The sequence below is a fragment of the Phacochoerus africanus genome, chromosome 3 (genome assembly GCF_016906955.1).
Source record: "Phacochoerus africanus isolate WHEZ1 chromosome 3, ROS_Pafr_v1, whole genome shotgun sequence".
NCBI classification, from domain to species: Eukaryota; Metazoa; Chordata; class Mammalia; order Artiodactyla; family Suidae; genus Phacochoerus; species Phacochoerus africanus.
In genome coordinates this window covers 35169646-35186198 of record NC_062546.1, presented here as the reverse complement: position 1 = coordinate 35186198, position 16553 = coordinate 35169646, and the positions used below count along the sequence as shown (strand labels likewise).

The following is a 16553-nucleotide window of genomic DNA, read 5'->3' as shown; positions in this document are numbered from 1 at the left end:
ACAACAACAACAAAAAAAAAGTTGAAAACGTATTTACCATATAGGATGTGAGGTTTTATGTGTGTGTGTGTGTGTGTGTGTGTGTGTGTGTGATCTTTTTTTTCTTTCTTTCTTTTTTTTTTTTTTGCCTTTTCAGGGCCACACCCACGGCATCCGGAGGTTCCCAAGCTAGGGGTCTAATCCGAGCTACAGCTGCCGGTCTACACCACAACCGCAGCAGCGCCTGATCCAAGCCGCGTCTGCGACCTACACCACAGCTCAAGGCACTGCCGGATCCTGAACCCACTGAGCGAGACCAGGGATCTAACCGGCAACCTCATGGTTCCTAGTCAGATTCGTTTCTGCTGCGCCACGACGGGAACTCCTGGTATCCTTGTTTCTCTGATGCTCTGAAATCTATTCAGTTTTGATCCTGCCAGGTACATCCATCCAGGTTAACTCTGTAAGCTGCAGAAAATGGGTAGTAATAAAAATGATTCTTGACCACTGAAACGCACATGCATCGTGCGTGTCCAGGAGGAGATGCACTAGATTGCTGCTTTGTGTACACCGACTTACATCTATTTGTAAATACGTTTCAGCATTCCCGATGGCCTTGTGCAGTTTAGATTCCTCTTTGGACTCACTGTCTAATCTTACCGCTTTGGTTTCCTAACTCCAGAGTCTCTGCTCCTTCCTGGGGGATCCCCCTGCCCGCTTCCCGAGTCACTCCCAACAAGCGGTTTTGAAGTTCTGAAAAACACCCGGAGACTCCCCAGGAGTTCCCGACTCTGGCCACCAGAGGGAGCTGCGTCGCTTCTGCCGTTGCTGAGCAACTCTTGGCCCGGAAGCAGTTCTGCGCTCCGCCCCGCGGCGGCCGCGCGCGGAACGACTTCCGGCGAGGAGTGCGCGGGGTCGCGGAGGGCCGGCTCCAGCGGCTGCGACGGGATGACCACTCTCCGGGCTTTCACGTGCGACGACCTGTTCCGCTTCAACAACATGTGAGTGGCCGCGCTCCCTGACCATGGCCATGCTGCCGCCGTTGCGTCCCCGGGGCCGCGGGGTCGGGGTAGGGAGGAGGCCGGGCCGAACGGACGTGCTGACGCCCCGCTGACCTTGGCCGGGCGCGGACGTCCCACAGCAGCCCAGCGCGCGTAGTCCCGGCGCCTCACGGGGCCGTCGGGCAGGGGGCGCGGACCGGTCCCGCGTCTCCGGTCGGCGTCCTCTTGGTGCCGGGGACCCGCGCGGTGCCGCCCAGCTTGGAGGAGGAGGTCCACTTGTGTTCTTGCGGAGTGGCAGTTTCGTGCGTTTCGTTACTGTCGCTGCGCGTCTTGCGGGGGAGTCGGGGGCGGCAAGGCCCACGGTGCGCACTTCCTTGCATCCACTTAAGTCGGGGTGTGGGACTTGTAGGTGCCTTTTTTTTTTTTCAAACGTTTTATTATGAAAATTTCTGAACACTTAAGAAGTTGACTGTAGACTCATAAGCCGACTCTATCATTTACAGTGCTACACTGGCGTCATCCATCCATCCACGCATCCACCAATCCCACATCCACTTTAAAGATACCCTGGTAGTCACGTGAAAACTACAAGGACCAAGTAGTTCAGATTTAAGTGTCAGGAGCATGGAAAGAACTTGAGACGAGGTAGCTAGAAACATTCAAAAAGTAGCTGAGCCTTGGAAGGTGTGTAAGTGTTGATGGTGGTGAGGAAGGAGGTTTTGGAGAAGGACGCAGGTGTGGAGGTGAGAGCCTCAGGAATGGCCAACACATCTCAGGTGAGGGACTGTAGCAGCCGGTTCTGTAATTCGGAGGTCAGAGAAACTGGTGAGACTGGTCTGCCCCATTGTTGGGGATTTGCTCTGGGGCCTCTTCCAGTCGGAGGAGCGTAACTGAGGCTGTGTTGAGGTCTCGCTGTGTGTGGATGCGCTTCTTATCCCCATCTGGTGTGAATTAACTAAAGTACTGAGTGTGAATTGCCCCTGGTGGGAGAGCCTTCCTGCCGGCAGGAAGCAAGGAGTCAAATTTAAGGACATTTGGCTCCAGGGCTGTGCTGCTTAGCAAGGTCCCTGACCACCGGGGAACTTTTTGGAAATGCACATTCTTAGTTGTTTGAAGAGCACCTCTCTGGAGCCTGAGCTCCCCACCACAGAGCTGTGAGGAGCGGGAGGCAGTGTGAGGAGTGAGAGGCAGTAAGAGGAGGCATACTAGCAGGTGAGCCTTTTAAGACGTCTTGGTAATGGTGGCTTGACAGAGGCTTGGATTTGGGAAGTGCAGGCCTGGGAGGTGCCAGTTGCCTGGAAGTTTCAGGAGTAGAGAGGCAAAGCTTCTGGGAGAATCAGTCCTAGCTGAAGACGTAAGAAGGGCCAGTGCTTATATATGAAAAGGAATAGAGTAGAAAGAAAATAAGCAGGATCATTTATTTATAACAAAATATCTGGTTTCAGAGAATCACCTAGCTCATTAAGGGCTCTTCAGAATATGCCAATAGGGAGACTCCTTGTCCTCCTTATTTTCTCCTAATTCTCACTTTGTTTAGTGCACTTCTATCAAGAACTCCTTGGATCACTCAGGGTGTGAAAGAAGCAATGGATGTGGAAACATTGCAGTTAATTTAACAAATGTTGTATTCTTGGAAAAATATCTTATGCCTGCTGTGCACCAGTGCTGAAGACATAGCAGTGAACAGAACAGGGGGAAAAAATTATCTTTCTGGAGTTTACCTTTTAGAGGGGAAAACAAGGTGAGAAAATACAGCATGTAGAACTTAGTGCTCAGTACAAAGGGAAAAATGAGAGCAGGAAAGGGAGATAGGAAGTGAATGGGGATTTGACTTCTGGTAAGGTGTTCAGGGAAGGGGTCACTGCGGAAAGACCATTGGGAGAGAGAGGAGCAGAGGGATGGGTACTTCGAGGCAGAGGGCATAGCTAGTGCACAGACTGCTGTTTCAGACAGGAGGCTGCAACGGGTGGCCAGTGTGGCTGCAGGGGTGAGTGTGGGGGTGTGAGGTCACGAGGTTGGATCAAAGGGCTGGACCTTGAAGAGACCAGCGTAGGACATGGGCCTCTGCCAAGTGCACTCGGTACCAGGTGGAGAAGTCAGGTGGGCATCTGGGCAGGAGAGTCTCATGTTTAGTTCTGTGCTAAAGATAGAAATTTGGGGGCCAACACTACGTAGATGGTATTAAAACCAGGCGGCTAGGGGACATCAGTAATGGAATGAATGTGGGTAGGAAAAAAAGGCTCCAGGTTGGCGCTCCAGGGCATCATGTGTTAAAGGAGCTGAGGCCCAGTGAGGTGGGGCCGAGCTGGGGCAGCATTTCAGGAGCATGCAGCTGTGAGCCATAGTGGGTGGCCGAGCATGCAGCACACGTGTACATGTCTTTCTGGGAGCAGGGCTATGGGACCTGCCCACCAGTGCCCCAGTCCTAGTACAGGAGAGCACATGGAGGGTGGGTACAGATGCTTCAGGTGGGTGGGTTGGGGTGGGATCTTGGTGAAGCTTTCTTCCTACTGTTGTTTTACTGAAACAGGAAGCAGCTGAGATGGAAATAGGGGGGAGTTAAGGGAGAGCTGGGAGGCCTGGGAAGGTGATTCACATCCCACGTTGTGTTGTATGAGATCCGTGATTCTCCAAGTGTGCGCCAGGGCTCCTCAGGATTGTTCTGGGGGTTCTGCAAGGTCAGAGCCATTTTCATGATGACACTAGAGATTTTTTTTTTGCCTTTCTCATTCTCTCACAAGTGCACAGTGGAGTTCTCCAGGTGTGTGATCTTGCAACAAGCATAACAGATGCAGCTATGAGAATCCAGCTGTTTTCTATTAAGCCAGACATTAACAAGATCTGTAAAATTGTTAAAACAGTGCTGTCATCGCTCGTTTTTGTTCTTCTTTAAAATAAAGTGACTTTTTTGGTTAAAAAAGCTACATTAATATGTAATTTATTATTTTAAAGGGGTGTTTTTAAAAAATTAAATATCAATAGCCATAACCTACATAAAGTTCTTTGGGGTCCCAGTAATTTTTGAGTGTAAAGGCGTTCTGAGAACTGCTGGGCATTGTTAAGGGCCTCAAGGAAGAGACTGTGCAAGAGAAGAGTTGAAGCTGGCTGGTCTGGGGCTGGCAAAATAGTGAGTCCCTTAATTGAATAGGAAAGTGAGGGCAGAGCTCACTTTGTAGACAAAGCAGAAATGCATTTTAAGAAACGCTGACTCTGGAGTATTGTGGTTGGATATGCTGTAGAGGCAGATGCTTAGCACCAGAGCCAGATTCAGGGGCTCCTCTGAGAACAAAATTAAAAGTATGGGAATGGGAGAGGTGGGGAAGGGAGGCAAGAATGCAGAATAGGGAGCAGAGGCCAGAGTGTTGACAGCGCCCATGTTTAGAGGGTGGGATTAGGTAGAAGGAGGAGGAATTTGCAGATAGAGGCCCCTTGTCAGACGTTGGGGGGTGGGGTAGTTTTACCCCTGTTTGATTGACATGCCTGGATGGTCCTCAGTTCCATTAATAGTTTATTGCCATTTAGAAGATGGAAGGTCCAGACAATGTGTTAACTATAATTCGTAAAGAAGCAGCAGTTGAAAATGTATAGATGTCTTTATAGTGGCTGTGATGATGGCTCACTATGGTCATTAGGAAGATTAAAGCTTTCTTAGCTCTAAAGTTGGTTTTGAAGTTGTGGATTTAGCATGTCTTATTTCCCCTGTGAATGTTATTTTTAGTTGGCTTAAACAGGTTTTGTAAACACTACTTACTTTTGACATTTCTCTTGTTTTTTTTAGTAACTTGGATCCACTTACAGAAACTGTATCCTTTTTAAAAAATTGAATGAAGGCTTAGAGTAAGGGAAATAAACAAAAGAGGAAAATAGACTTGAATATTGAAAAAGTTTAAAATTTGGAGGTCAGGAAACAAAAAGCAAATTGGAAGCTTTTTTTTTTTTTTTTTTTGGCCACATATGGAAGTTCCTGGGCCAGGGATAGAACCCATGCTGCAGTTCCCACCTGTGGCACAGCTGCAGCAGTGCTGGATCCTTAACCTGCTGTGTCATATGGGAACTTCTTGAAAGCAATTAAAACAACAAAAAACATCACGTTGAGTGTTTTCTTAAATCTTCCTGACAAAGCTACTAATGTAAGGACCTCCTAAATGGAGAACAGTACAGTCACCCACCCACCTCACCCTCAGCCGTAAGCATAGCTGTGTGCAGCAGAAAGCACTGGCTTCAGCAGGATGGGCTGTTTCTGTCTGATGTGAACAAAGTCTGGAGAGGACGAGCAGTCCACGGTGGTTCTGTGATGTCACCAGCGACCAGGCTCTGCACTAGAATCACTGTCCATCCCTGGTGGCTTTGGCTTCCTGCCCAGGTGGCTCCCAGATCCCACAGCATCACACCCTTGATCCTGGAGGAGGACTGGTCAACAGAGGGGAAGGTGAGAGTGTACTTCCCAGACTTTTAGGGGTAACTCATGCCATGCTTACCTGTCTAGAACAGAGTCTGGGAATGAGCCAGCTTTAAACTGGGGCTTGTTGCCAAAGTGAAAAAAGGACTTTGGGTAACAATTAGTAGTTATTTCTGATGTTCCCCAATAGAAAAATAGGCAGAAATGTGTAAAGTAGGGTCCTCTGCCTGTAACAGACAACCCCTGTGTGCTCAGTGGCCTAAAATACAAAGTTGGGTTTCTGCATTTGCTCCTTGTCCACTGCAGGGTAAGACAGTAATTTTTTTTTTCAATTTAATTTTTATTGTATGTTGAAGTAGACAATTTTGCAATGTGTTAGTTTCAGGTGCACAGCAAAATAATTCCCTTATGCAAATATCCACTCTTTTTCAGATTCTTTTCCTATATATGTTATTACATAGTATTGAGTAGAGTTCCCTGTACTATATATACAGTATGTCCTTGTTAATCTGTTTTATATATAGTGGTATGTGTAGCATGTGTATGCTAATCCCAAACTCCTAATTTATCCATCCCCCCACCTTGCTAACCATAAGTTTGTTTTCTAAGTCTGTGAGTCTGTTTTGTAAATAGGTTCATTTGTATCATTTTTTAAGATTCTACATATAGGGGATATCATATATTTGTCTTTCTCTGTCTGACTTGATTTAGTATAATAATCTCTAGTGGTGTCCACATTGCTGCAAATGGTGTTTCATTTTTATGGCTGAGTAATATTCCACTGTATACATGTACCACATTTTCTTTATCCATTCCTCTGTGGATGGGCATTTAGGTTGCTTCCATTTCTTGGCTATTGTGAATGGTGCTGCTGTGAACATTAGGGTGCATGTATCTTTTTGAGTTATGGTTTATTTTGGATATATGCCAGGAGTGGGATTGCTGGATCATATGGTAGTTCTATTTTTAGTCTTTAAGGAACCTGGTAAGAGGGTAATATAAATTGATGTTTAACAAAGAGGGCATAAAGGAGGCTAATGAAAACATTAAGAGCTCAGTCTTACCAATCAAAAGATAAGCAAATTAAAACCAAAATGAGGTGCTATGTTTTATCTATCAAGTTATCAAGGATTTTAAATAATGATAAACTCAGGGTTGATGATGGTCAGGAGAGGGGGACATTCTCATAAATTGTTAGAGACAGTAAACTGCTACAGTCTTTCTGGAAGGTGCTTTGCTAATGTGATTCCTAGTAATTCAGTTTCCTGGAAGCTGAAGATAATAGAGGCAGGAATGCACATTAACATGCATGGGCCACATCTGGCCCACTGCCTGTTTTTGTAAATGAAGTTTTATTGGATGCAGCCATAGTGAATAATTTACATACTGTCTGCAGCTCTTGTCCATGGCTTTCAGTTTGAGTAGTTGCAAGGGAGACCACATAGTCCGCACAGCCTAGAATATCTACTGTCTGGCTCCTTATAGAAAAGGTTTGTCGGCCCCTGAGTTATGTCAGTGGAAAACGAGTAACAGTAAAAACCAACTACAGGCACAGGCAACAGTGGTGCTACATGTCAGAAACGAAGTTGAATGGAAAAAGCAAAAAAGTCTTAATTTTCATTTGTATTTTAAAAATTATCACCCATTAAAGACCTCCATGTTTAAAAAAATGGAAGGATTTTGAAGAATTTTGAATGACAAACCGTTTCACTGTATATAAGGAGAGTCCTAGGATGCAAATCAAGCTATATGGTGTACTCAGTTATGCTTAAGTCCCATAATCCAGGTGAGGCCATGTTTTAGAGTAACCTGCCAGGTTTTCGTGGTCTGCAAGCCAGCACCTGGGGCTCCTGCATTAGCCGGAGGAGAGACGTTACGGTGTGTGTCAGTGTTGGGTGGCAGGAGGGTTTGCTGGCTGCCACGTTAAGGGTTAAGTTTGAAGAGGCAGGATAAAGGCTGTCCCCTTCAGAGCAAAGTTTGAAGAATTTACCACTGAACAGATTTTCCAGGAGCTTTAGTATGGTTGAGGTGCTCCTTAGAGAACGCAGGCTTCCACTGAGAAGCAACATGGGAATGAATAGTGCAAGTCAGTAAGGATGCCAGGGTTGAAGAGTTAGTGATGAGCAGATTACTCAGGCTATCACTTTTATGTCAGTTTTTCGGGGTTTTTTTTACATTACTAGTGGAGAATTTCAAGCAGTGGAGGCCAAACTGGGTTTGTTAAGTTGCTTTTGGAAGTACTTAGTTATTTTTCATGGTCCTGCGAAGCTAGTGTAGGAACTAATAATTAGTTTCCCAGTGTGATTATAGAAAAATAAATATACTGAGCACCTACTGTGTGCCAAGCACCTGCAACAGAGAGAACACGCCAGTCGTATTCCATGGGAGACAGATAGCAAACAGGAAGAACACCAGGCGATGAGAAAGTGCTCTGAAGAGATCGAGACAGTGTGATCAGCAGGAAGACAGGGAGTCCTGGTTCTTTGCAGGATGGTGCTGTCTGAGGTTATTAGATATTCAGGCAATTTGTTAAAAATGAGTGCTGAGCTAAATATTTATGGTAATAAATTAATTATCAAAACCATACATCTGGCTGGGGATAAAGTAACACTATGCTTTTTAAAGGAAAGAACTCTGAACTGTCCATTACTTTCTGTCCTCCTTAACAAGACTCTAGTATGGGATCCCCTTTTACTTACAGTACCTTGCCCATTGGCCAGAGTACTTCATCGTTGCAGAGGCGCCTGGTGGAGAGTTAATGGGTTATAGTAAGTATAATACCACTAGTACTTTTTTGATGAGGCAGTTAAGATTAAAACACAGGTCTTAATTGACTGTTAATAGCTTGACTGTAGAACTGGAAGTGTAATCGTGATGCCTGTAATTTTATTTTCATTTTGACAACTCATTAATCCCTTCTGCTTTAGGCCCTGTGCAGGGCTTGGGGTACAGCAGTGACACAGATATGGTAGCATTACTGACGAAAATGTGAGCTGTGGATTGTCTCATTTATGTGTACATACACACATAATCACCCACATGCCAATGTAGACTTTTAAATACATATATTTAGGCTCTGTGTTCAGCATCAGTTGTGTTTTCAGTACATCATTCGTTTTAAAAGAAAAATTTTTTCTGATTCTACAACTAGATTTAGCATTTTATTTACAAGTGAAATTCAAATAAAAGCACTAACAATAGTTAGTTGCAAATGACTAAGAATTTACTCAAAAATTAGAGTTGTCCTTAGTTTCCTTTGTTATATAGAAACATACCCAGCAGCACCTGTGTCTGGGAGTCTGCGTTTTGGTGACTGGGTGTGGTCTTGTGTTGGCAGTCATGGGGAAGGCAGAAGGCTCGGTGGCAAGGGAAGAATGGCACGGGCACGTCACAGCTCTTTCTGTTGCCCCAGAATTTCGACGCCTTGGCTTGGCTGCTAAACTTATGGAGTTATTAGAGGAGATATCAGAAAGGTAAGATCCTGCTTTTAAAAATAGTTCATGAATTGTAACTATTTGGTTTTCTTTTGATTTACCTAAGATTTTTTCTCTTCAGGTTGACCATTTCTCATGCTTTACAGTTTACAGGAATTTCATTTTCAGCCTGTCATAGTCCTTTCAACAGTGCTGTCACATGCTCACTGATATTATTGTCCCTCTTTTGCTTCTGAGGATGATTAAGGCAAGGTTGAGTGACCTGCCATAGGTTTAATAGGCTGGGTAATTGGTGCAGTCAAAAACTGACCCTCAAGGTTTTGGTCAGTATTCCTGCCACTGCAGCGGATGTTCCCCAGTTCTGCTGCCATTGCCCTTGACATCTCAGTAATTTTTTCACAGTGCTCTAGGCCAAAGGAAAAGTTTAGTCTTAGGCAGTTGTGTCCTAACAAGCTAGTAGCTATTTGAAAAAAAAAACAGATTGAAAGAAGACATTAGTGCATTATTTAAATAATGGTGGTTACCTCCTAAATGAGATACCTGCTGGGCATCACCTTACTTCTCCAAATCTTGGAAAGAGATAGAACCACCTGCAGTCCTGGGTTTCTTTAATCATAGGAACTGCCAAAAGCCTGGTTTCATGAAGATATTATGTAAAATATATAAAATACAATCCAAAAGGATTGTAACCTGATGTGTATTTGTGAACTACCTGAAGCTAGTAGTTTGCCACTGTCCAACATGTAAGGTTTGACTGTGTTTTCCTCAAACATTTGGAAATGTCCTACAGCATTTCTTTGAGTTTGGGGCACACACGGGAGCACAGCTTGGGAACTGCCAGCATTGTGGCTTTAAAAAAAAAAAAAAAAGACCTGTTGTATATATCAAACAGTCTCATTTTGAAAATAATGGATAATTAAGACTCCTGCCAGCTCCCACCCTAGAAACAGATAAGAGATTAAACATTTTACTGGTTGTCAAACTGCCATTTTTTTTCTCTACTGTATATAAATACAAGAAAGAATAGCTGCTGAGAAGGCATCTTGAGACTTACCTTTATTGAATAATTAAGTGGAACGCTTTATAGAAGTAACAGTGACCTGAAAATGCTGTAAACCAGTTGGAGGCAAAAGGAATCTAAGCTCATTTAGAGAGGAGAGGAAATTCATTGTCTTAGCTGAAAAAGAAGTCTAGTCCTTAAGAATTAAAAAAAAAAATCTTCCTAGATTGAACAGGGAAGAGGAGAAAATTTTTAGCAAGATTATAGATTTGGCATTACTTTATACTGTACAGGGAGTTAGGAAATGGCTTCCATTTAGCCATGGCCTTGCACATAAGATTTAATGTATATAGAATAGACTCTCAACGCTCTTCCCTTTTCCATAATAGTTGTGAAGACTTAAGTATATTTGTTATAGGAGTGAGTACCCACACACATTTATACATAAATGTATCTTTAATAGAAGCAGCATATAATTTCCAAAGAAAAAAGTGGAATAATAAAAATCAAAAGAAGAGATTAAATAGGAACTTCAAAAAGTGGCAAAACAAAAAGCGTGAAAGAAGCCAGTCACAAAAAAGACAAATACTATAATATGAGATACTTAAATTCATAAAGATGGAATGGTGGTGGCTGAGGGGAGTAGGAAATGGAAAGTTACTGAAAAGTTTCAGATACGCAAGAATAAATCTCTAGATTTTGATGAATAGCATTGTAGCTACAAGTCAACAATAATGTATATTTAAAATTTACTGAGATCCCAGGTTAAGTGTTCTTATAAAGGACAAAGATACTCAGAAACTATTCTATTTACAGGAATATGTGTGAAGGTTAAAAGGTACAGAAAGATTGAAAGTAATTTTGAAAATTATGCAAATTCTAACCAAAAATGTATATACTTAACAGGCATATTATAGTTCCAGAATTACCAAGATAAAAAAAGAGTCATGGCATATTGATAAAGGATTTAATCCATCAGGAAGATGTAATAATTACGACTTTTATATACCCAATGACATTAATTCAAGGTAAAAATGCAGCAGTTGAAATCATCATCATCAAATTGATTCAGGGTATGGAACAGGGGTCAAAAAACTATCTGGGCAGGAAAGCAAATGTTAAGACTTCACAGCCCACCTAAGGTCTTTATTGCTTAAACAGTCCTTTGAGATTGAGAAAACTTATTCTTAGCTTGAGCGCAGTACAAAAATAGGCTGCAGGCTCACCCCTGCCTTAACTAATCTCAGTCAGTAGCCAAAAACATTGCCATAAAGCTATGGCTTCTCTGGTGAATTTTACCAACTATTTTAGGAAATAATGACTATAAGTTCACTTTTACACAAAAAAAGGGACATCCTCAACTTACTTTTTAAGGCTAGGATAACCTGGAAAACAAAACCTGACAATAGGAGGAAGGAAAATTTGAGGAAAATCTTAGCAAAGTGGATTCAGCGATTCATGAAAAGTTTGACATACCAGGGGAAGTATTCTACGTGAGAATGTACTCTACCAGGTTAATAAGTAAATGTAGAAAATGCTTAGATAAAATCCAGTATTCATTCTTAATGAAAACTGTTAGCACTTTAGGAAATAGAAGGGAAACTTCTCGAAGCTGAAAAAAGACTATTTTAACTGCAAAGCTATAGTTAAGTAGTGAGGCACTGAGTGCTTTCCCTTTGAAGTCCAGCACAGGACAAGGATGACCACAGTCGGCCTCTCCAGTAATTTACTGGAGATCTTTGACCAAATTTTAAAGCAAGGAAAAAAAAAAAAAAAAGGGGGTTGAGAAGAAACAAAACTGTCATCTTGGACAAATCAGATTGTGCAAATAGAAAGCCTACAGGAATCTACACATAAGTGTTTAGAATTGATAAAAGTTAAGCAAAGTTGTTAGATATAAAGTTAGTATAAATTCGACTGCATTTCTATATAAACAGTACATGAAGCCCTTGTGAAAAACCTAAGGAAAGTGGTGCAAGAGCTCTATGAAGTTTATGAAGCCTTATCCAAAGGCAGTAGAGATGAGCTTGCTAAGTGGAGCACAGAGGGCTCCCTACTGATCCAGTCAGTGAAAATCTCATTGATTCCAAGAACTACAGGGGAATAGGAGGAGCCAAGAAGAGAAGATATGCCTGAACATCAACAAAGTGGGCGGAGCCCACCCCCCAGCATCAGCTGTACTGAGTGACTGTGTGTCGGGCCTAGAGTCGTCACCTAGGCCAGTGGAACAGAGTTTGAGCAACAAACCAGGAAATACATGGATTCTGACATACCTCAGAGGAGGCATCAGCAGATCACGATGGAGGATACACTTTCCAGTAAACGTGGCAGCACAAGATTTTTCTTACGTTAGTACCTTACCATACACGGATCTGACAAAAACCTGGCTGTGAAGAGCAAAACTAAAAAAAAGCCTTGTGAAGCACCTTCAAAGGCGAGTGTCTCCATAGCCTCCAGGTAGAGAAGAACTGCTTTGAAGTGCAGTTAATGTGTTCATCAAAAGATACAGAGGATAATGACAGGCCAGGCTACAAACTGGAAAAAGATTTGCACACTGGAGAAAAGATATCCACTGTCCTTTACCCATTGTTGACTATCCAGAATAGAGAACTACAGGTGGGAGGAGAAAAAGAAAAAATTCATGAAAGACCCATAAAGACCATACAGAAGGAGAAAGCTAAATGGCGGACAGAAATACACTCAGCCTTGTTAACAATCTGAAATGCCATGATAAAATTTTCAAAAACAGCATAGACAGCATAGTTGATCATAGTGAAAATCAGATATGTTTATCTGTAGGCCACAGACACCTTTAGAGCATCCACACAGTGGATGGAGTCTGAACGAGCTCGGCAGCCTGAGGCTGACTTGACACCGACAGTCACCGAGGAGTAAAGTAGGACTGTTTCTGTCATGTTCACAAACAGGAAAAACTGAACTAGAATGGGTGGTAAGACTACAGAAGAAAGCAGGTGCTGAGGATCACAGGAGTCAGGACGGGGAGACCTGGGTAAGGCAGGGGCTGTTGCTGAGCTGAGGGCTTTAGAACTGTGACCAATGTCCTGTAGTTACACTTGGGCCACGGCCATGCTGGTGCCTTCTTCATAATCTTTATTTTGTGCAGATGGATGGAAGTATTCTATGACCAACTGGTAAAATGAACTTTTCAATTACTGTGATATCAAATACCCGGTAAATTTTTAAAGCCAAGTAGCAGAATTATGGTTAAAAAATTGCTTTCTGGAGTTCCCATCGTGGCGCAGTGGTTAACGAATCCGACTAGGAACCATGAGGTTGCGGGTTCGGTCCCTGCCCTTGCTCAGTGGGTTAACGATCCGGCGTTGCCGTGAGCTGTGGTGTAGGTTGCAGACGCGGCTCGGATCCTGCGTTGCTGTGGCTCTGGCGTAGGCTGGTGGCTACAGCTCTAATTGGACCCCTAGCCTGGGAACCTCCATATGCCGCAGGAGCGGCCCAAGAAATAGCAAAAAGACAAAAAAAAAATTGCTTTCTTTAAATTTATATTTTAAGTAAACATGTAGGTTCTGAAATGTTAACATGCAAGCAAAGTCATCTGTTTGTCTTGCACAATTGCTATAAATTATTAAAAATTATTGATAATAAGATGTCATCAGCTGCAGGGACCCACAGTATCATTCTATGAGTAGTTGTCAGGGCGGGGTATTGTTTTTAAAGATGTCTAAGTATTACTTTCTAGGACTTCTCCAATTCTCATTTTTCGAATTACAGAAAGGGTGGATTTTTTGTCGACCTCTTTGTGAGAGTGTCTAACCAAGTTGCAGTCAACATGTACAAGCAGCTGGGCTACAGCGTGTACAGGACCGTGATAGAGTACTACTCGGCCAGCAACGGGGAGCCCGACGAGGATGCTTATGGTGAGCTCCCTTCTGGGGCAGTGTCCAGAGAGGAAGCCAGCACTTACCTCCATCCTACTGACCGAAATACTCTGGTGTTATTAAAAAACAAAACAAAACAAAAAAACCTGATTTTCTGGACTTAAAATATTTAAAATTTAAGCTATAGTTAAATCTCCCTTAACCTACCTTTATGAGCTTCCCACTGATTACCTTATATTGACTCACCAGTGGTTAATTACTATCAATTACTGCTTTACTGTAATAATCAACACACTATTTTACTCAGATTCTGTCAAAAGGCGTTTTTAGGAAGAGCTGAGTCCCATCTGGGTTGGTTGGGGTACATCTGATATAGGGGGCCTCACTTGCAAATATATCTCTCAGAATCTAGTGAAAGTGGGGTGGAGGACAAACTTTTTTTTAACCTATATGCTTTAAATTTGATGTAAAATACTTATAATACTTACATTAGACTTTGTTTCTTCCTAACAGATATGAGAAAAGCACTTTCCAGGGACACTGAGAAGAAATCCATCATACCCCTACCTCATCCTGTGAGGCCTGAAGACATTGAATAACCATAAGCAGTGGTTCTTAGGCTGATGACGCTCCAGATAGTTTATGGACAATATTATTTTCATTAGATGATCCTGGAGCTCTATTAGGAGAAAAGGGAATCGTTTAGATCTTAAGGATTTTAAGAAAATACAAGTTTATAGAACGCTTTAAATCTCGTTTCCAGTTAGCAATATCATACCTCCTAAAACTGTTCACTATAATAAAGTTCAACCAAAAAGGCAGCTAGGGCAGAAGGGAACATTCCACTGTCATAATATTCACAATATGCTAGAGAAAAAGCTCACTCCAATCTCCTAATTCTGTGCCTGAGAACCACTGCTACATAGATATATTTTGTATTGAACTGTTCATTGAAGCTTTAAAAGCATTTATGAAATATATAAATCTAAGCTGTAAAATAAAATGCATTGTTGACTATAAATGTTACGTTGTTTCTCTTACATTTCTACACAGAGCACTTTTCATGCTTACTGAGCAGTCCCTTCCTAGTACACCTACGCTTCCTTCTTGCACAGGATGTTCTTCCAGGTATGTGCTCTCACACTGCCTGTCTCTGATCTTTTGTCTCCTTTCACAACACGTGGTCTAAACCCTGCCTTTCAGAATCTAAAGAGATGCTAAAATAAAGGGAAAAAACCTAATTCCTAAAGAAAGGCCACACAACTAGATCACAGGCTAACCATACTTTCGTGTGTAGTTTTCATCACCTGTAATGTCTGAAAATATCCAGTGAGTAAAAGAAATAGCTAAGAAAACGAAATCACAGAAACGATTATTAAGAAACCTTTTACCTTTGAAAGGACTTACTTTGGTGGAGTTGAGGGTGAGAGAGAAGTGAGTTCTTTAATTGTTCTTTCATGCCTTTTCATGCTGGCACGTTACATGCCCAAAAGGGTTATTAGGAATTGACATTGAGAACCTACTATATATATTTTTTTTTACGCACATGCAGCATAAACAAAATGATTATGATTAGTCACTTAAAGTAGCATTTTTCCTGTCTTCTCACCTCATAACCCTGTGTATGAAGTCGACTCAGATCTCTGTGATCCTCTTCACTGACTGGACAGACCTTGGGACTCCACAATCAGAACCAGGACATGGGTAGCTGACGCTGGTCCGGTGGGAAGCAGTGAGGCTGAAATAGGCTTGCTTTTCACCTGCTGGTCTTATGTCCTTCTGCCCTCACTCTTATTTTCAAGATACAATTTAGCACCATACCAGCTAGCTTTTATTCCCTCGGGTGAATACTACACTTGCAAATTTAGTAATAAAATTTGCCCAATGAAATTCGCAAATTGAAAATTTTCTAATTGTCCTTACTGAGGAGAAAACACAAAGATCCGATATGGTTCTAGTCAAATAGTTTGGCAAAACAAAATAGGCTTGAGAAATACAGGCCAGATGAAAGGAAACAGTCTCTCAGATTGGTTAATTAAGGCCAATACTTGAGAATACAAGTATCAGCCAGGAAATAATGTTATCACGTTGTGCTGCTGTTTTGTTACCCTGTGTATTCCTGGTACTCAGGTGTTCTTCACATTCTAGTCAACGTTAAGACAGACAGTCTCTACTGTAGTACCCCAGGCAATCTTTATTAGTACTTTAGGTGGATATGGGTCCGTGGTCCACTAAGGGGAAATGTGGCCAGCATTGCTACTGGGGATTCACAATGTACAGGAACATATCAAAGGCTCTGAGAAGCCTAACTAAAAAGATCTGTCAGCATGGCTTAACCCTTAACCCAGGGGTTCTCAAACTCAGTGGAGCACAGGACACTTTCACAGCCCTCGTAATACTGTACTTAAGCTACTACAGAACTCAACCGGTTTGGCAAACTGATTACAGTAAAACAAATTCAACTAAAATGTTCCTGGTGAAAAGACCTTGTTCAGAAATACAGTAACTAAATTTTCTTACTAGCATTTTCAGAAGCACTTAGCATAAACGGCCACTAAGAAGGTACAGACAGGGAGTTCCTGCAGTGGGGCAGAGGAGACAAATCCAACTAGTATCCATGAGGATGTGGGTTCAATCCCTGGCCTTGCTCAGTGGGTTAAGAACCTGGCACTGCCATGAGCTGTGGTGTCAGGCACAGATTCAGCTTGGATCTGGCATTGCTGTGGTGTAAGCCAGAAGCTGTAGCTCCAATTTGACACCTAGCCTGGGAACTTCCATATGCTGGGGGTGCAGCCCTAAAAAGAAAAATAAAATGAAATAGAAATTAAGAAAAAAAAAGGAAGGTACAGACATTTAAAAGTTAAATTAATTCAAGCACATTAGATT

General features: G+C 42.4%; 1 protein-coding gene across 1 annotated transcript; it reads left to right on the top strand.

Moving 5' to 3' along the window:
• Positions 1 to 835: 835 nt before the first annotated feature.
• Positions 836 to 14688, top strand: NAA20 (N-alpha-acetyltransferase 20, NatB catalytic subunit). Its single transcript, XM_047771598.1, has 6 exons — positions 836 to 980; positions 4759 to 4783; positions 8057 to 8147; positions 8717 to 8852; positions 13561 to 13706; positions 14181 to 14688. The coding sequence occupies exons 1-6, from the start codon at positions 928 to 930 to the stop codon at positions 14264 to 14266; spliced, it is 537 nt and encodes a 178-aa protein (XP_047627554.1). The 5' UTR covers positions 836 to 927; the 3' UTR covers positions 14267 to 14688.
• Positions 14689 to 16553: the final 1865 nt, after the last annotated feature.